At 40.5% G+C, this 21,826-nt stretch overlaps 1 protein-coding gene across 1 annotated transcript in view; it reads right to left on the bottom strand.

The window, feature by feature from the left end:
* The window catches only part of LOC109465241 (disco-interacting protein 2 homolog C-like), a 63,422-nt gene that overhangs the window by 12,566 nt on the left and 29,030 nt on the right, over positions 1–21,826 (bottom strand). The window contains 24 exon segments of the mRNA XM_019762386.1: positions 929–1,041; positions 1,516–1,556; positions 1,735–1,826; positions 2,072–2,170; positions 2,587–2,799; positions 3,001–3,081; positions 3,246–3,382; positions 3,513–3,652; positions 4,099–4,213; positions 4,683–4,802; positions 5,014–5,107; positions 5,443–5,610; positions 5,777–5,880; positions 6,258–6,381; positions 6,492–6,602; positions 6,786–6,874; positions 7,136–7,259; positions 7,577–7,609; positions 7,611–7,657; positions 7,921–8,034; positions 9,344–9,490; positions 10,290–10,334; positions 11,614–11,817; positions 13,905–14,033. Of these exon segments, the coding sequence (XP_019617945.1) occupies positions 929–1,041; positions 1,516–1,556; positions 1,735–1,826; positions 2,072–2,170; positions 2,587–2,799; positions 3,001–3,081; positions 3,246–3,382; positions 3,513–3,652; positions 4,099–4,213; positions 4,683–4,802; positions 5,014–5,107; positions 5,443–5,610; positions 5,777–5,880; positions 6,258–6,381; positions 6,492–6,602; positions 6,786–6,874; positions 7,136–7,259; positions 7,577–7,609; positions 7,611–7,657; positions 7,921–8,034; positions 9,344–9,490; positions 10,290–10,334; positions 11,614–11,817; positions 13,905–14,033 (2,684 nt within the window).

Raw genomic sequence — 21,826 nt, 5'->3', positions numbered from 1 at the left:
GGGAATGTACGTCATGTAATTAACATTAAGTGTGAACAAAATAACTGGTAAAATGTAAGGCAGTGCAGTTCAAAGTAACAAGCAAGCATACAGTCAGCACACAATGTGGTTACTAAGGCCACACCAATTTAATTTCTTGGTTAACGGATTTTTCTACAAAAATAATGGAGCGGGCGGGCGAAAAAAAATAAAAATAAAAACAGGCCTAGACATCCTATTATGGCCCCAAATGGTACAATAGGAGCCAATAAGTCAACACACCAGGCTGGTTCAAAATTTAAACAATGAATTTTGAACTTTTAATGATACCATTGCGTTGAAAGATGGAATAACTGTAACAACTAGGATGAAAAGGTCTGTTTTCAACTGTTCAGGGCAAAATATGAGCATTTTGCAGTTGATTCTGGATTTTTATTTTTATTTGCAAATCAGAAAAAAATGAAGCGGCGAATCCGTTAACCAAGAAATTAAATTGGTGTGGCCTAAGGTACATTTTGTATTTAAACAAGCCACTGGTAAATGCAAACCAAGTGCTGGTCTTGGAGAAAATGTATGAAAGAAATGTATATAACAGTCAAAAGGTGGCTTCCGAAAGGAAACCAGCTATTAAAGGTAGTGGGAGGGGGGCAGTTTTTTTATCAAGTAATTGCTGGATGATCATGTCTGTCTATCAGTGAAATGTAAAATGTGAGGACACCATAATAAGTTAACACTGGAGTACAAAATGAACATACTAAAGCTTCGGGAAGAACAAGACTTGTGAATTTTAAACTTGGCATCTAACATTAAAATTCCACTCCAAAACAAAATTTATTGTGATTATATTGGAAGTTGGAAAAACATGTGCCACACGTTTTGAGTGTTGAAGAAATCCTGCAGTTATGAGGGATCCAGAAAGAGGGCGCTACTGCACTGCAGCTGTACCAACCTTTCTATACTGCTCATCGTCCCCGTCCAGAGTTCCGATGTCCCTGCCCTGCGCGCCCGCGATGCGCCGGCCCTGCACCAAGTTGCCCACCATGACGGACGATGGACCAACTTCTGGAGGGAAGTTTGTTGGCAGAAAACACACACAGAAAACACCATTAAACTGTCTACATGTACAGAAAAACTCGCTGGCATGATCTTCCCTTATAAACAATACTGGTCAAGTGCTCCTGAAGAAACTGGATGGCCTACAGTAAATAGCTGTGTGGGAATGTTCTGGGATAGTGGGTAAGGCCTAAGGGGAAATGTTATAGGGTACAAGATTTCATGTAATACATGATTGTGTAAAATAACATAGAAATTGGAATTTTGTAATGTAGCTCATTGTAGTTTGAAAAAATGGACTACAAACAATCCACACATGCTACTTTAAGGAATTGCAAGGTAAACCATACCTGTAGTTACATCATGTATTTTTAAACAGTATGTCTTTACATTATCTAAAGGACACATACATGTACAGACAAATACAGGTTTTGTGCATCATATACAACCTCCAATGAACAAGCAAACACATAAGCAAAATACCTGGATGTTTCTGTCTTGGCTTTGGAAGATTTGTAACACACCTGTTGGAATGAAAAAAAAAAGAATTTAGGCAAAAAAACAATGACACATGCTGTGAAGGAGTACATCCTAAGGAAATACTTCTACAAGACAGTATTATTTTTTTAATTTTTAATCACCTAGAAGAGCACTTTACATCTTTTATTTTGAACCTAAAGCACTGGATGAACCAATACTTACGTATGTGGACACATCAGTACATTACAGGGGTGCAGACTGCCCTCCATAAACCTCTGCTTGGTCTCCCACAGGTGGATACCACCCAACGGGGTCTGCAAACATGGGCAATATGATGTAAATGTAGAATACAAGTGGTGCAATACTGTCGATGAATGCTGGGTGGTGCACCTGCAATAGTCAAAGCTGTGTAACATGTACCAGCAGTTGTTTACCAGTGATCAAGACAAAATGAAGAAAGCAAATCGGGTCTAAAAACTTGAAATGCGACAAAAAGTGATGACTGTCTCTGACAGCAGTGCTGCAGTTCCCTGACCCGATGCTAGGCGGAGCTGCTTACCTTTGGTAGTGAGTTGGCAGGCACCAGCAGGAGGCAGTACACGCCCACCTGGTGGATACTGTCTATAGCCTGCAGTACACGACTCATCCACTGGAAACTCTGGAGTAAAAACAACAAACAAAACATTACTGGGTGCTCTAATACAACGTTTTTTACTGTAGCATACATTCTTTGAAGGAATCCGACTGTAAACTCTTAGATCCAAACGAGGCATCTAAACACAAAGCAGCAAATGACTCATCCGCTAAAAACTCTGTAGAATAGAAAATAACAAGTTGAACATTGTTGGGTGCTGGATGTACAGTTTTTTCTCTCCACATATTCAATGAAGGCATCCGAATCTAAATTAACTGTTAAAACATCTTTCAAGGCATCCAAATGGAAAGTGAGATGTATAACTGCTTTTAATCATCTATTAGTAAATACCATACACGAAATATGGCACTATCATAGCAATGACATTTCTAGGAGAACTGGGACATACAAAATTGTGATAAACAGAAGACAAGACTTACATCCTCTTCTGAAGAATCTGGTCTCTGCTCAGCGATGATGACTATTCTCTCGTCTCTCAGCACTTTGATGGAGAAAACTGCGATCCTGCCTCTGTAGATGAACTTCATTGGCTCGACTGCCAGGACGGTGGCGATGATATCATCAGTGTTGTGTCTCCTGCCGCTGATGTTCATCAGACCGTCCACTTTACCCACTACGAAGATCATCCCTCCCTGTAAGGATGTAGAACATCACGTTTGAGACAACATGATTTATACCTTCCCCAACAAAGATCATGCCTGCCTATAAGGATGTTCAATGTAGGACAACATACTTTTCCTACCTTTACATACATATATATCACATTGATTCTCATACATTCATAATACATCACACATTGTATTATTCACTATTTTTGCAACACTTATACTTACAGGCCCCAGGAATCCCAGCAGCCCAGTTCTGACAAACGTCTGTTCTGCCATGGGCTTTCCATCACTGGCTAGGGGCTGGATCTAGGGACAGAAAAAAGAATTCAACAACACTGCAACATGTGTTAAGATAACCATCCAAAATTGTAATTTACAGTGCTTTTTGCAGCCTAAAGAATAATGTCAACGCAATACAAAATATACATTTTTTTCTTTACTTCTCATAAAACACCACCACCTGGCCATACCTTGAACGTGTTGTTACTGAGCCCCTGCAGACCAAAGTAGCCAGCCCCGATGGCTCCTGAGGCCACACAGATCTCACCGACCTCGTCTGTTTTACACAGGCTGGGCGCATTGTCCACCTTCACTATTACTGCAACAGCTGGAAAGTAAATGTGACAAATACATAGTGTTACTTATGGTTTACAATGCAATACAGTGCAGTTGATCTACAAGACTAGTAAATGTCATCTCCATTTGACAAAGCATGTATAATGTGAAACCCAGCCCACCTCCAGGCATGACAGTGCCCACGTCCTGGAGTATGAGTGAGGTCAGTTTGTCCTCAGTGTCCACTCGCACCACTCCGTAGCTCAGGCCAGACATGGACAGTACTCCCCGTCCAGTCCCCTGACCACCTGTCCTCCCTGGTCTGAAATTAAAAACAGGAAAAATGTTTGTCCATCTGATTTTGCCAACTAAATGTTTGCTTCCCCAATGTTGTAGCAAGAAGAACATGACCACAGTGTACATAGTACAATGTATTGTATCTGTATGTGTAGTACTCATAAGTATGAAAAAAGTTTTGACAACATTTAGATTACTACAGATGGCTTGTTGGTAGTAAAAACCTGTTATGTGCTTGCAAAAATAGTTTCATCAGGTGGGTTAAGTATAGGATACAGGAGTTTTCTTTTACACAACACTGAAACATCAGCACTTAGGTGAGAAATCTTGGTTGTGTAAAAGAAAAGTCCTGTATGTTATATGCATGGCTAGTGAAAGATTTTACATATCTTTTAAATCAACATCTTCTCTTATACATGCAGGGTTCCATTTCACCTCTAAATATGACAGTATTCAGCCAGAGTTTTGTACCTTCTGACAGCCACAGTGAGAGCCTCAGCTGAGCTGGCTGTAGGACAGATGGCTTCAGGCTTCAGTCCTTTGTTCTGGAACACATTCAGGAACGCATCGCAGGAGGACAGGGACCCTGTGGGGAGGGGAGGGGGGGCAGAGACAAGAAGAAATACATGTAGGTCAGAGAAGCCATGTGACAAGCCCCACTGGGTCAGTCTACTGAGGAAGACCAGAGTGACTGGTCGAAAGCTCTAGGCGAGAGAACGTTTTGCGTTGGATCGATAGTTTTAACTTTAAACAAGGTTAACTACAGTAATAGAAAAATGGGAATTTTTTAATGGCTTTTTCTTTATTCTACAGTTTGTTATTTGTTATTTTGAATTATTTTGTCAATGTCTAAAGTTTGGGTCTCCATAAACATACTGACAACAGTGTAACATTCCCTCTGAGTCTGAAGGATAGTGACCACTGCAAGAGGTATGCAAATTGTGGTTCCAATCACCAACAGCTAGGATGGGATTCAAACCCCTGACCACATGGTCCAGAATTACTAATTCCTAGACTACTGGTATGCTATGAAGAGTTTGATAGCCAGTGCTTACATGGGTTGGCCCCATCAGCCACCAGTAACATCCTGAGAGAAGAGAGGTTGATGTCCTTCTGGTCCTTCTGTGCCACCAGTGCCCAGTGCATGTCCCGAGACTTCACAGTCGCACATGTCGCTGTACAAACAAAGGAAAGGATATGATCAAACAAAACCCAGGCCTTTGAAGAAAGAGGAAGCAGCATTTTTTTGCCTGGTTCACATTTTTTTTCTGAAATCCCAATTTCACACAACTAAAAGCTTTTAATAGATATCTACTAGAATATTGCCTCTGCAATAAAATTACAACTGAGCTTAGGCTTGTATCAAAGTTAAACTTGACCTCTCACCTTTGAACCTTGTAACCATGTGCAGCCATGATGTAGGGTTGACCTTCATGAGTGAGTACGGTACAAACACCACATGCATGCCGTTGAACACACTCTGCAAGAAAACAGGTAAACTGTTCATACAGGGGGACACTGCACATATCCAACTGTATTAGAATTACATCATACTTAATGTAAATTCCATACAATCAAAACTGCTCTAGAAAACCACTCGGGGGACCGATAAAATCTGGTCTATGTAGACAGATAGTCACTACAGACTCTTACTGCTTGTGTCAATGGGAAAAATTATCTAAGGGACCACCAAAAAGTATTCACATTTGACTTCAGGCATGTATAATACAAGCATTGCTCTTGGTCAGTATGATACTCAAGTTTATGTTTCCCAATACAGGACTGTCACAGTATCTACAGTATTTGAAGACTTACAGTGAGAATGCTGTGCCAGAGCCCGACATCCCGTTTGAAGTCCAGCACGTTGACGATGATCTCTCCCTCCGTGTAGTTACAGGCGGCGGTCAGGGTCCGACAGTGGCACAACATGGCGCCGCGGTTCACCGTCACTCCCATCACGCTACCGTCCTTCGCTGTCGTGTACTGGGGGTAGATAGAAAATTCAGTTTTGTGTTACAAAGACTGAAACTACAGCTTGTGGACAGCAAGAAATTGTGTAACACAGGCTACAGATTGCATGTTCAAACACACAACCATTTTACAGTGTATAGTTGACAGTATATAACGGGTTAAGCTGGCCCGTCCCTACCTCGATGTATGCTGTCTGTTCATCTGACAGTCTGGGAGGAGGCATCCAGTCCTTGGCTGGTTTGGACAGGTGTTCTGTCACAAACCACGTCAGTCTGGGCCAGCCTGGGGGAAGAAACAACACTTAATCAGCTATCAATGTACAGTTTACAAGGTATAGGCATATCAGTATTGTGGCATTAAATGGCGCGAGTGGCTAGCAGAGTCAAGATTGAGAGGTCATGGGTTCAATCCCTGGCATTCCTACCTATATTTTGTAGACATTGCGTCATTGGGAAAGATGCTTTACATAACTTTCCTCACTGCACCCAGGTGCAAATGACTTTGGTTTGGGAGGTAAAGCTGGTGGTAGTACTGTACAACAACACACTGCCCCTGTGGCCTCAACAATGCCATGGGACTACCTTTAACTACCTTTAACTAAAGGTTATCTGACAAAGAGAACACACAGGCTAGTTAAACCTGGGGGTCTTAATACTCACCCTTGAACTGTGCAACTTCCCCGGAGGGTCCTTTGGGCAGGCCTTTCAGACAGGCCTCAGAAGTGAGCGCGACGGACACCCCACAGCTTCCCAACAGGAACCCTATCTGTTGGCTGCCAGCATCCTGGAAAGAAAGAGTTTGACATTTGAATTTTCAAATAGAAACAATAACATTAATCTAGTTTGAAGATTATCAAGTACATCAAAGGTGAATAAGAGTTAGGATTTACTTACTTTTCTTGTCAGCGGCACCTCAATAGGAACAGGCACCACCCCAGCATACAGACAGCCGTAGAACGCACACATGAAGGAGATGGGGTCACTGTTGGGGTACACTAGCGCCACCTAGTGGGACACAATGGACATGCATTCATTTCATGGTTGAAAGCTTGAAAATACTGCAAATATTACAAGACTTACGCTAGTCTTCTGTCTAATTTTAAACATGCCTAAATCTTGTAATGTAATATTCCTGCAATAGTGTATTTCACATGCTACTTTGTGTCATTGGCTGTCTCTAAGACTTACCCTATCCCCAGGTCTGATAGCTGGTTCCTTCTGTCCAACCTTGTTCAGGAGGGAGAACGCGATCTTCTGCATTCTACTCAGCAGTTTTCCTGGCAAAGAAAAACATACAATCAGAACACAAACATGCACACACTGTATGAAAGTGATTGTCAATACCTTTCATACTTGACAAGTAAATAATACTGGTACATGACTTGTATATCTGTATGTTGACGGCTGTTTATTTCTGTATCAAAGATGCCTTCAGTTTTTTACATGTATACACCTTCATACATGTAGCTTGGGGTTTTTAATAAATCTTTTTCTGTGACCTTCATTTTATTTAGGCGAGTGATTTTGAGCATGTTTACCATAAGTTAGAGTGATGGAGTGTTTCCCTGTAGCGTCCAATGCAGTGATGACCGTGGCCTTGTAGCTGGCTGACCCGTATCTCTGCACCGCTGCCTCCAGGTTCCGAGGAAGTCCTGATGGAATCTGGGCAGGGAACAAAAGTTGTGTGTGAGATCTGAAGATGACAAGGTCCCGACTTCCTGTGCTATGGTGTAGAGTTTAGGTCATTTGTATAAGGCAAGAACTTTGGCAGGTCATCTCATTTTATTGAACTTTTATGATCCTTACATTTTCCAGATTTGTACAATATGACAAGTTCTACTACCAGTAAGTATTTTGGGTTTTTGTGACCTTCGAGTTCACCCTATTTCCTGTGTCTGAGCTGTTGACCTGTCAATCTCGCCTCATTAGAGGTAACTGATATAATCTTGGCAAGTTGAAGTAGTTTTTTCGGTACTCACTGCTAGTGATTCCCCCACAGCAGGTGAGATGACTAGGACCTTCTGCCTTCGGAGCATTGGGGTCCACTTCTTTTGCTATTGCTGCAAGTAAAGCAAGGGCAAAGGTACATGTATCTGTTATGAACTGGTCATGAAGGGAACAATTCATAAAGCACATAAAAAAGATGGACTGGTAAAAAGTTGTTTTGAAGAAATTTTTCAAGGCAGGACTGAGGAAGAATTATTAAATATTTCTAGAAAGATCTGGATTAAGATCTAAGAATCCTTTAAGACATTCTGTTTAAGACTTATGTACACTGTAGTGCTATCCCTCAATATAATATTGTACATTGTAAGTCTCCTACCTTCTAACTCCTCCTCCTCATCCACGAAGAACTCTCTGAGCGGTTTGCGCTTGGGTCTCTTCAGGGTGTTGAGGAGCTGCTGGATCTTAGCCGACACCTTCCCGTGGACGGGAACTGTGCAACAACACACACAAACATGGGGGGTGACAGGTTAGCTATAACATACAACACTGCTAAGTTAAACTTTGAATATAGAGAGTCATCTTCCGACTTTGAAGGGTACCATATTGTACGCCCTGAAGTAGCAGTAGTATTAGTTACTGTAGTAGAATTCAGCCTATGTTTCCACTTGTAATCGGAAATTAGAGGAACTTACTTTTTTTCCATGTTATGATACCTTTACAGTTGTCATAATATACATTGTTACAGAGATGCTTGCCTTGAAAAAGTTGCACAATTTTCAAAATTACAATGTCATGTATCTTTTGAAATCTTGAGTAACTGGCAATACAGCAAACTATTGTGGCAGCAGTCTGTCACAATTTATCAGAAAATGAAAACACCTGAGAAAAAAATTACGAAACTCCAAAACTTGTATTGCTTTCCTTACAAATGTTACTGTCTTTCAAAATGGAAAAGGAAAACGGGGGATTTGGAATGTTGAGACTCTAAAAACGATGAAATGGCAAGGGGACAAAGGGGAAGAATGACATGCAAGCAACAACGACTCTGGTAGTTTGCTTTAGTTGCCAAACTATGGCCCTGAAAGTCAAGCATGCAGGCGGCGCCAGGGATTATGGGAAGGTGGGGAGGGGGGCACTTGGTAAGAGGAACATGTTTTTACTCACACAGCAGTTCTAGATCTGAATCTGGCCATGACACGCAGACGTGGAGAGAGGGACATACTGGTTTAGCACAACGTTTCCACCAAGCATTTCGCAGACAATTTCGCATGGAATTATTGATACATTCTAGTTTTCACAGCAGAAAGGCTTCCCAACTGTTACAACACTTATTTTGTTAAGTTTTTCACAGTAACTGTAAGTAAATATTGTACAGAAAATTAGCAAAAAAGCATAAAAATGTGGGGAGTTGGACGGAAAGAGAACACCTTTTCAGTTAAGCACACGAAGCAGGGTGCTAAATAATGAATCAGTACAGTATGAAGAAAAGAAAATCGTGATGTATAAATCATCAATTTTGCTCTAGAGGTCCATTGGTTTGTGTAGATTCAAAGATTGCATCTATGATATCAAATTATAGATACACAGTACATTTTGCATATTCCTCCTTGCAATACAGAAAAAAACAAAATGGTGACATGTTCATTTTGCAACACCCCACACTACAGAACAGGGACTTTGCCAGTTACAGATTCTATTTTCCAACAGGCAAATTTTGCATGTTAGAAAAAAATCTGACAGGCAACAAAACGTTTGATACTGGCAAAAGCCCTGTGACAGGTCCATCATCTACTAGATACCATTTTCATCCTCAGGTGGCTGTGGTTTAGGCTGTGGCCTGTGCCTCCTGTCGATGGTACGGTCCATGCGGAAGGTCTGACTGGCCACGGAGGGGGACGTCACGTCTGGCGGCAGCTGCTGCGTCGTCTTCTGACTGGAACTGGGCACTGTGCGGGCGGGGGGAGGCAGGGTAAGGCTTTTTATAACACAGTTCTTAAGATATAGCAAAGGACAGTGTTTGGGTCTACTGTGGTTTTGATTTGTATTCTGTGAAAGTTTAAATCTCTTTAACCTTTATCATGCTAACAACTGGGTAGTAACCTGTCAGTATGCAGGAGAAGAGGGTTAATGAAAAAGTGTTGGATTGTGTTACAACAAGTTACCTCTAATTTTGGAACCTTTATGACTTATTGTTCAATGCCTCTTTGCTTTACTACATGTGCCTGCCAGAAGTTATTTTTGCTTTATTCTCTTTTGTGAGGCGATTTCGATTATTCAAGAATACTTCTTACAAATACATTTTTGTACACACTGGCAGAAATTATAACTGGGGCTGCATGGAAAACTTGTCTACATTGACTTGATTTTTAAGAATGCTATTTCAATCGGCTTTCAATTTGTGTCCATGGATGTTTGAGGACAATTTGGTATGTAAATATTGCATGAATGTTTCATGCATTAGCAAAAATGAAGAGACACCTTCTACACAAGCAAACATGCAAGCTACATGACTGTAGACATGTAGGTAAGATTTGCACAAGTGATGAGAAAGATGTACAAAGCTAGAACAGGGTGTGGTGGAAGTGCTCTACATATTCAGGCTGGCAAAGCACCTGGCCACCCCTACTTCATCAATGGTGCCAACCAGACCACAATACAGTGTCAATGATTATTGGTATGTTTCACGTCTTGAATAGGGGTGGTCAGGGTGTCGACTCAAGCCACACAACCCTATGGAAAACCAACCTTCCTGGTACCCCTGAAGGACATCTGCAATACTGAAGATTCCAGCTAGAGGGAGCAATGGAGAGCAGGGAGAAAGAAGATGACAGCATGAAAGTTTGTGGGACTGATCTACCGAACCGAAGCAGGGCTACCACTTCAAACTTTCAATACTCTCAGTAAAAAGTGGCTACTGTCATTGTACATTTATTTCCAGGTCAAATTTGATCTATGGTTTTTGTTCTCTAAGGTATTAAAAATCTGGAATTTGAGGTCAGAAATTCTTCGATTTTAAAACCCTTGTCCTGCGGGGCCCATATATATATGGGTTGCACATACAGTACCATCTATATAGTGCCCTGTATATGTGCGATTTGGGGGTGTTTCTCGTGCAACGCATCACACCGCAGCGAAACGCAACGAATGCGGAAGTAACTGCGCCGCCGCAGGGCAAAAAAAAGTCAAGGGTCTGTGACCTGATTATGAGTCATGAAATTATTTGAAAATATTGTGTAAAAATTGCCAGCAGGACATGGGTTAATTGTATTTTGAACACATACAGACTGGCATATTACAAACTTTACTTTACTTCACCTATATGTATCTTGTAGCACCTATATGTTTTTTGTTAGTTTTCCTGAGCCAAGAAAACATTGTCACTACTTGGATCATGTTTAACTTTGAACCAGTTGGCTTAAGTCCACATCAAAGTCAAGTTTATCCCCATAACATAATTTTGACCAGAAAATGCTGAGAGCCCTGCAGAGGTTGTAGATCAACACACAGCTGCATCTGTCATGGCTGTATCCATGATTTCTACCTAAGAATGATGCAGGTTTGCCTACAGTACCAAGGCATGACAGCAGCATGCATATGGCTGGTCTGTGGAACTGTGTCTAGAGAATTGGAAACAAAACTAGACTACCAACAAACTCAGCTTGTCACAATAAACCTATGGGTGTACAGGGAAAATAGGAACAGAAAAGGATTCCAAAGGCTATATAGAGTTGATTTTTACCAAAACCTTTTTAATAATATTCAAGCAGTTTCTGCCATTTATACCAGAAGCATGCAGGCATAGGTCTCAAATCTATATAATTTCATGGTCCTTATAATGTAATCCTTGTTTTCTACGTATTCAATACGTTCTGCAATAAAAGGTCTAATCAAGGGCAAAGTTAACCATTCCAACCACTGGTGATAAGACCCTAGTATTCCTCCCTTAAATAGGTCTAAAATAAGTTAATTGTGATTATATATATCTTTAAAAAGACATCGTATAAAATAGACGCATTGCTAGTACGTCAGTTAAGTGTTGAAAGAACTATTTCTATGTTTAAGTACTTACATGAGTCCTGTAGAACATCTGCAATACTATAGATGCCGCCGGGGGCACCCTGGGCGCCGCTGGCCGTGGTGGACTGTGAGGAGACCGATGACCGACTCCCGCCGGCGCTGTTTTTGGTGAGTCCGCCGGGCTGTCTGGAGGGATGCTCCGGGGACGAGGTGGACAGTCGACCGGAGTGGATACTCTCATCATCAGAAGACGTGTCTAGAAATGTCACAAAGAGGTGTTACAAAACTGCACGTCCTCATGTGCCTTTTTGTTACTTCGTGCATATTTTCGGATATGTTAGGGTAGAGATTGCAAACTGATAGAATCCGAGATTTTATCGGAAGAGATCTCGATTGGAATCTCTGTCAACAGAGATGGCAATCAGGGTGGTAGGAATGGGTGGTCTCACACTTGTAAATCCTAAGTTTCGAGTTGAAAAGTTCTGATTGTCTTTTATAAGTGAAAATCTTAAATTTACAGTCGGGATCTCTACCATCGGTAGAGAAACTGATCAGAGTTTCTGCTGACAGTAACTCCGATTGGGATTTTTACCGGCAGAATCATTGATTATCTACCCTGACATATACATGTACATCATTGAAAGAAAGGAATTTGTGATTCCTCTCCTACATTTGCTGGTGATAGGAATGAATTTTAGCTAATCACATCTAAATACTCCTTGTAAATTGTTGAATCATTAGACTGGACAGGGAAACAATTTCATTTTATGTTTCTTTACATTCTATGTAAAAATCACGTATAAAGTTATGCGGAGCCAGCAGTCTGTCCTTGACCATTTCTTTCATGCATTTGCAATCATCTCAAACTGCCGCAAGCATCACTGCAAACAGCAGCAAACAGCTGCAGCTAACAGCTGCTGACAGCTGCAGACAGATGCAGACTGATGCAGCAGCACACATCACAGCTGCTCGTGTCATTCTTTACAAGCCAAGCTCGCAAAAATCAAGCTGATTTTCTTTGAATCAAAACTGAGTGCTGAATACAGAGTCAGGAATAAATGTAAATCTGATAACTTTGTTGAAATTCAAGCTGTAGGGCAGAGGATTGTTGCATCAAATTATTGAAATTGATGCTAGTAATTTTGCTGTCTAAACTAGCAATCAATGATTTTTTATGATGTACAAATTATACAGTTTATATTGACTCTATAATTTGGTTCAAGAACAACAAATATCAGATCAAATGTTTGGCTGATCTTTAGCCTTCCTCAGGATCAATGACCCACTACACTGTAGGTACATGACCAAAACTGTAGGTCATTCATCCTGAGGGAGACTGAAGGATTGTTCAAAGTTTTGATAAGTATGATTTTGTATTGTGTCTTGGAACTCAGGTTTAGTACCAAATCATATCAATGGCATGGACATGTTTTTATGATTTATTAACGTGATTTTGATTGTTTTTGATGATGAGAAGCCAGCAGCCACACAGCGAACTGACCGGACTGTACGGGAGTATGTAGCGAGAGTCTGTTCTGGGCGACACAGCGCATGGCCTTCTGGGAATGGAAGTGTCTTAGCCGGGCTAACTCTGCAAGTCCCACAGGAGAAAACATTCAAGAAAAATTCTAAAAACTTAGTCTTGTTTCCAAACATCCTACCCATGTAGGTAGACCTCATGTCATAGTAACATTCATACACTTTCCAGTTATGAAATGCTTCAGAATGTAAAGTTTCATTGAGAATTTCTTTATTTTCTACCTCAAGTGAGTAGGTCTGATTTATTATTCAACATAATCATATAAAAGTGCTATCTAGTAGTACTGTTACAATTGTACTGATAACTAAATATAATAAACATAATCACTCAAACAAGAAATCAGAGATTTCAGACTTCCGGGAAGTTTGTCATCCTCAGCTTCCTGAATTCCCCCATGTTAACCTCTAGTTCCTATTGGCTTCTGGCCAACAGGAATGAGAGAATATAAGACCATTGATCTCCAGTCATTCTGCCAGTCAATCTTCCCCCACCCACACCACACACTAGCCTCCATAGCATGCCAAAAACTGGTGGTTTTGGGGTCTGAATGGTCTTTGGGAGCTTTTATGTGCTATTTTCTGATTGCATACAGACAACACAGCCGGCCTGGTTGAATTACCCCTGTTTGAGAGAACTGGGCCAATCAGAAAACAGCCGAAGACCACCAAACCCCCAGTTCTATACGTCTGTTATGGAGGCTAGCCACCCACTGTCAACCTACACTGTCCTGATGAACAGATATACAAACCCACAGCTCAACCACCCAAAACAATACTTCCTGCTTGAGAGGCCGCGTGACTTACCCGTCGGTGTGTCCATGACGGGGTTGTTAAGGACCAGAGACTGGCGCTTGGACGGCATGGGCATCACCGGCACACGGTTCCTCTTACTGTGCTGGGCCAAGGCCTGCTGGACTGCCTCAGCGTGGATATCTGCAACACACAAGGAGTAAACATTAGACTTGTGCAAGATACAACATTGAGATATCAAGACTGGAAGGTAGTACCACAGGAAGCTGCCAGGTGGTCCATAATCAAACTTATCCTTTCTTTCACCAATACCTAAATACATACCAAATGTCATCAAGATCAATCCATGACTTCTCGAGCTAAACTGTACATACAAGCACACATACATACATACATACAAAAACGTAACCTTCTTGGCAAAGGTAAACAAAGACGACCTGCTCACTTGTCTTTGTATCTAAAGTTTGATCACAGTGTAATTATGTTTTCACACAAAGGTTAGAAATGTTCATGAATTGAACCAAACTAACTGGTGACAACAAATTGTACAACCCAGGTCAAATGGTACAAATACATTTACAATGCACTTTGTCTAAAAAAACATGTCCAGACAGTACAGGATATATAATTATCACAGGTGAGTGAAGAAACATAAAAGCATTTAGTATATGCAAAATTTCTCTGTCAAAACATGTCCAATACCTGTATACTAGTAATCCGTCATGTTACAATTCTATAAAGGGGGAGAGGGCTCAGGGCATCATACAAAGTATATCCTTTAATAACAATGCCAGTAACACTGTTTTGTCAACATGGCCGTATATTTGTATAAACAAAGATACGCCCGGTATACTTCAATACTTACCAAATTGACACATACATGCCAACAGCTACATACAATACATTGCATAGACAGTTTCCCAACTTTCTTCTGGGTATACAGTTAACAATTCTGACAATGACTCAATCCTACTGTTATGCTGAACACACACAACACGTACAACAAAACAAGTAATTGTTCCTGCACCAGAACGACCACCAATCCTGGACACCACAGTCATGACAAAAGAATGTTAATGCCAACAATAGCAGACAGATTATCAGTTACCCTAGCCTATTAACTCCTAGTCCTATTGCTAAAGTTTTTCCAAGTCTACATGGAAATAAAGGAAAAAGATATAACATATGGAGTTCTCCGTGTTTTAGCCTGGATGCCAGACTGTTGCCAGGGCCAACTCAGGCCAGCTCCTCGGCTATAGGGACATCATGCCTCCAAGGTGTCTGTAGTAATATTTCCTTGGAGGCATGTTGGTCCTAAAGCCGAGGAGCTGGCCTGTGTAGGCCCTGGAAACAGTCTGGCATCCAGGCTACAATGTTTTACCTTCACGTCCCATTACTAATGCGTAGCACAACATGTCTGAAAAGTTTAAAACTAGGGCTGAAAGAAAAACTATTGTAATATATCCGAAAATGTTGCAAAAGCAAGTACTTTTGAAGAATATGAATTGTGACAACAGAACCAAAACAGAACACAAGGTTATGACTGCATACAACTGACCTGATGTACACTACAACACCAGCCCCCCCACAGGACACAGCACACACCCCACTGTGCCAGTAAACATGCCTGCTTACATACTTGGGGCCAAGGTCAGGCTGGGAGTGCCCTGGAGGCCCCACGTGTGGGCATCAATCCACAGGCTCAACTGACAGTAACTGTTAAACCATAATCAATTATAATCCCATTCTTGATAGCAGTTTGATGGGAGTCTGAATGCTGAATTCTCTATAGACTGTTTTCACACTATATAAACTTGGCTTTTTCTGTTTTATTATAATAACAAAAGTGTGTAAAGGCCAATTCTGGTTTGTTGTCATTGTGCGTTTCATTTTAAAACAAACATGGATAATTGTCATATACCTGTGAACGATGGGACGCAAACTAGTTTATGAACTTCTAAAGGAAGTTACTATTGTCCATTTCTAGACGGCATAATTTTAAAAAATTATACATCATATTTTACATGGATTATCATTCAAACTTTGTGAATTGGCCCAAGAAAGAAGTTGTCTAATTTTCAGAAAGATGTGTACTGACATCAGTTGTAATTTTCTTTAAATGAACTGACAGCCCAAGATAATGATTTGGCAGAATTATGGGGTTGCGGAACTAATTTGCTGAAAACAGTCAGTTGCTAGGGGTAACGATGACCTAAGTTGCCCAGTTTTCCTTCCAAAACCCCCATTTCTGGTTCGCGGCCAAGGCGCACCATATGTCGCTATCTCAAACTTCATGTATCATTCAACGACTGTCACATTCCCCCTGTCAGCAACACATCCTGTCTATACAGTAACTTTTCATCTGCAAGTACACAGGAGTGGAGACAGACTAGGAAACCAGATGGCTGGGTCTGGATCCAGTACAGTCCATTCTGTACCATTACAACAAAGACGGGACATGATCCACAGTCCAGTCACATGTACATGGACTTGATAAGGCGAATGTCCAACCATTTCTTTGATATGTCTGACAGTCAGAAGCTGACAACATACCAAATATTGTGACAATCCATCAACAGCTTCTTGAGTTATGCTAGTGCTACAAAATGCTACAAGTTACACATAAATGCACTAAACTTCTTAAGAATATCTAACAATTTCTTCATTGTCTCTAATGCTAATGATATACATGTACATGACCCGAACACCGTGATAATCCATCCAAAGTTTCTTGAGTTATACTATTCATAACCTTACAAGGCTACAAAACACTATTGAAAACCTAACCTTCTTTGCAGAGGTAAAACATCAAACTAACATCTGCAAGTTCATGACCTTTCAGATGTAACCTTCTACAACTCTATAGTCTAAAAATATAAGTCCTTTCACGATTCTTATCTTACAACAGAACATATGACTTGTACTGACACTCAAGACAGTTTAACTAACCTGTTGCAGTTCCTTTCCTCCTAGTATCTATCTCCACTATTTATCTATCTAATTATGGCTTTATCTTTAGCAGCCAGGAACCAACTTTTGGCACACCTCTTATACTGGGAGCTGGGAAAAGATAAGCACTGGAAGCAAATTACAAAAGATATGAGATAGTATCACAGTGTGAGGGGTTATAGATGGGGAGGGGGGTCACGACTGATATAGAAAAGGAAGTCTGTCTTATCTATGGTGGCATAGAAAATGGCTTGAAGTGTTGGCCAAGTTTTTACACAACTGTTTAGGACATTTTAAGGATAACAAACATTTTTCACAATAGATGTTTTCGTACTGGCATTCTATGTATTATATAGTAGCAGATGAAGAGGACAACAACTGCTTAAACAAATGTTCAAACAAACAAAGAAAACAAGAATATCAAAATGTTTTTGGGTAGCACTGTGGGACACATAAAATTCATATGTCTCAGTACCCCTTTTTGTCTTAGAATTTCTAAAAGACTTCATTCTCAACTTTTGAAATGTGGTCTCAACACATCATGTCAATCATCAATCCAGACAGAGAACATACATGTACCTTGGTCGCCATGGTTACCAAGATGTGCCCTGTGGTAAACAACTGACTGACTCAAGATGTCTGCACTACATCCTAGGACAACACATGGCCTGTCTGGTATAGATCATAGACTTTTACTACTGTTTCACTTGTCAAGACTTATGGCATCTTACTACTGGTACTGCAAAAGTTTCTCTTTTGTGTGTTAAAGAGTTACAGCTACAAATTTTCTTGTAACAATGGATATGTATGTTCTATTCATGTGAAACCAATATTCTAGACATTGTCCATCTTTCTATCATTTTGCTCCTCATAATAGACAAAAAATTTGGCCAATCCGTCATCTTTGTATGGCATTCAAGTGAAACTAAGCTGAGTTTTGAGACAAAACTTACCCCTAAGAATGCAGGAATAGCATTGAGATGACGAAAAAAATTTTCATGTTGGCTGGAACATTGTGTAAACCACATGTATTGTAGGACTATGACTAATATTGGCTGTAACTTCAGTACAAAAAGGGAAACATGTGTTCCTTTATTTGGCAGGGGCAGCAGGCCAATCCTGTTTGTCTTCAGAGCAAAAGTGGCGGTGTTTCAATTAAAGTTTGGTGGGGATCTTTGAACCTACCCTGGCACATGGGGAAAATTAAACTTGAAATACAAGACTTTGACTTGATACTTCATCCAGCTTCCCACCAGTTACAGTCACGAAAGTTTAAAACTTACTGCCAATTCTGTTTACGATAGTGTCAACAGCCAACATTACATAATTTACAAATCATATCTAGCCTTACACATATCAGAAAAGTCAAGAAACTATAGTCCCCCTGTAACTCCCATTCAAGTCTGTATAAGAAAGACTTACCACAATTTCAAAGTCAGCATCCAAACATCCGTCTACAAATCTCTTCTAAACTTGGACATTTTCTGCTTACACACACATGTATAGTACATCCAGAATCGGGAGAAAACACAGGACACATTCAGGATAAATCTTACATGGTACCAAGGTACCGAATCTGTACACCATCAGGATTTGAGTTTGCTGGGCTGGAATTTGAAGTGGGGAAGGCAGTGGGTGGACAGCCTTCTCAGCTTCCTCTCGAGGAGGAACAACGTGCCAAATCTGATTAGCTCAGTTTCAACACAGTCATGGCTGCCGAGTCCATAACAGGACGCTGGGATAACAGAGAGGGTTCTAGTTCTGCCAAGTTCAACTGTGCTGATGGAGGGGTAAAGCCATGGTGGTAGGATTGAGCCAACAGCCAGCCACTTGACCTTAACTGCTTGTTCAAAGCCTTTTTTTTATCACAGAATAGAGGAGTGAGGCGTCAATAAAATTTGTCAAAATTTAGCAGTCCCAAGTATGCAAATGAGTGTCTTATGATTGTGCATAAATTAACATTTTATCAAAGATTGAATATATATTTAGCATCCCATTCTCTCCATATTTCTTTGAGATGACTCACATTAATGTATTAAAGTTTCACTCAACAATATACTTTTATTTCAGATGAGAAAATTGAATCTTCTATTGGATTTCAATCATTTCTTGAGTACATGTATGTCTTTGCGCATCTAAATTTCGATGCTAGATGCCTTCAGTTTATGAATATATCTACCTTCATGCAGAGTGGTTTAATACTGAAATAAGTAGGCCCAGCCTACCAAACACATAGTCAAGTTTGAAAGGCCTAAGACGTCATTCTGAGGGTTTAAAAGGTCCTTCCACCTGTTATACTGGTTATATTAATTACTTGAGACCTCTTCTCTCCAGACAGTTGGGCGTAAAATAACAGCTCCAGTACCCATATAAGCCAAGTGTATATAACAGTGTGATTACTCTGTAATGACAGAGGGTTACCAAAGAAAACCCTGGCTGCCTGGTTGTTGAATGTTGAGGAAACATATTAGGTCTGGAGTTTTGACTGGCCAGAAATTGTGCTTGAACCATTACCTAGTCAGATCCTGCTACAAAACACAATTTTTTTGTGGTTTACTGTCAATCCAAGATTTGAAAAATTGAAGGCACCATTTTGCTCCTTCTGTTTCTTGTAGGAAAACTTGTAAAAAAACTTGAAGGAAATTTCCCAATAATGTTGGCTTCGTCAGAAACTATATACTAGTATCCTGCCTAGATGTAAATGGTTAGCGACATCATTCATTAGCATTATCAAAGAAAGCAGCTACAATTTTCTTTGCGAGACTAACTTTTTAAAGGATTATTCTACAGCAGTCGCTAAGAAATAGCATCAGCCTTGTACTTTCCAGTCCACATTAAATTTCAACAATAACCTTGCCCTTGGCTGGTAACAACATGCAAAAAAGGAAGCTGACCTTCAATTCAAACTATGCTTGCATTAAATCACCAGCCAGAGTGTGTACAAAGAATGATACACAGTTTGGCACATTGGTTCTAATTGGTAATAGTATCCCACTAAGGTTGTGAGTTTTGTTGGTGTTACAGTGAAAGTAGAGACATAATCCATTGAGCAGTGTTGACAGACCCAGTGTGCTTATCTGTGTTTGACCAGTCAGGGTGTCTACATGTGTACATGGTTGTCTGAATGCCTCCATCCAAACTTGAAACCCACATTTATAGGTTTTAATTTTACCTATTCAGACCACTCTTATCTAATGTACAGAATAAAAATCTCTATATTGCCTACATCATCAGGTATGTGGAATCTGTATCTGTACCTGTATAGCCGGTATAACCGCCTTTCGGCGTAACACACCAGCTTCGCAGGCACGTGGTGCGGCGGCAGCTGGCTATATTACACCGATCGACTTGTTACACCTAACCCTTGAACTTCTAGCTCTAGACATTGTTTAAAGCTATCTATTGACAATGCCCCTACTGTACTTGGTGACAGTGAGTTCCACTCTGCGATAGTGTGCGATGGAATGTAGCAAATTGGTGATGAGAGGAAGCTTGTGACTGTTACATACCTTTGGATACGCCTTTGGACATGACACTTACATTCTCAGAGGCCAGGACAAGAGGTGTGTTTTGATAACAATACGGTACAAATGTGTCTTACCCAAAACACAAATTTGATATCCAGTGTCTACCTCAACAGGCAAAAGTTTAACACAGTATCTGGAGATAGTTACAGATAGCCTATCAACCTCCCAGGCCTACCATACTGTGTTCATCTCTGTGTTTACTTAACAAATTTCCTTTTACTATAAACAAATGTTCAAAACTAATGGCCTTATCTATAGGTGGGTTGAGATACAAATTAATCACAGGAAGAAGATAATATTCTGAAGTGAGACAAGGGCTAAAAAAAAGAAAAAAAAGAGCCAAATGAAATTTTACAAGAAACTGAAGAAACAGAAGTTTGAACTTTGAACTTTGAGCATCAGTAATTGAATTAGTTAGATAACCAGGCTGCAAGGGGACATGCCCACAGGTCAAAGGTTGTGACCTTTAGTGTCAAACAAGTTTCCTTTCACCTGTGTTCTATCAGGACAGTGATTGGTTAGAAGATAATTTTATACAATCCAGGGCCAGAGTTTTGAAAGGTAACAGATAAAGATGTACTGGGTGTGTACACAGATACAACTGTATCGTTACAATTTACAAAACCAACTGTAAACCAACGGTTATTTTTTCTACATTTCAAAACGTTGGTAAATGTTTGCTTGTAACTTCCTTAAAATCTTGTCAAGTCTACTGGGAACATCATTTTTCAAAAGACCATCTTCTGAGAGGTTATAAAACATTCAAATGGCCAAACCACCTACCTGCAGTTTCTTTCCTCAGCCGTCACAAGTTTCTCTGCCACACCCATGATTATCTGCCTCGTCATATCTGTCTTGCCTCGTCATTTCCTACTTTTCTAACTTCCCTAAACTAATGAAGAGTATAAACCCCTGACACACACAGCCATTTTTGGCAATGTTTCCCCCACTCCCTAACAAGCCTACATCCCTGCCACTATACACTAAATCCTTGCAAGTCCAACGCCTTCCAACGTTCTTACCCCAAAATATACACACTAAAAACATGTATATATCAACACCAACCATACCTGAAGTCTCCGCGTACCTTCACAAACGTAACGTCCTTTCACATGTTCCGGCATCCATGACAAAAAGGGTCAGAAATGCTGACAGAAAACATCCAGAGAAAGGTCTGTAACTTGGACAGAGGCCAGAAGGAAAAGAAAGAACCCTGCCCTGAGGTCCCCAGATTCAGATAAAACACACCCACACATCAGGGCAGGCTACTTCTGATGGATGCCACATCTGTGGGGCTGGATGTGCATCTATCAATGTACAGCTTATCTAGGGGTCAGAACATTTAAATTTTTGCTACCTCTTGGTGTTCTTCTAATATTGGCCATCACTTTAATTAATATCTTCTAACATCTGTGGGGTTTGATATCCTAGATGTGCATCTATTAATGCACAACCATCTTATCTTGGGGTCAACTATCCTTGCATCATTTTGAAATTTTC

This window comes from Branchiostoma belcheri, unplaced genomic scaffold (genome assembly GCF_001625305.1).
Source record: "Branchiostoma belcheri isolate BF01 breed outbred unplaced genomic scaffold, Haploidv18h27 scaffold15, whole genome shotgun sequence".
NCBI classification, from domain to species: Eukaryota; Metazoa; Chordata; class Leptocardii; order Amphioxiformes; family Branchiostomatidae; genus Branchiostoma; species Branchiostoma belcheri.
Note: the sequence above shows the minus strand (reverse complement) of the source record. Positions and strands in the feature narration are given on the sequence as shown.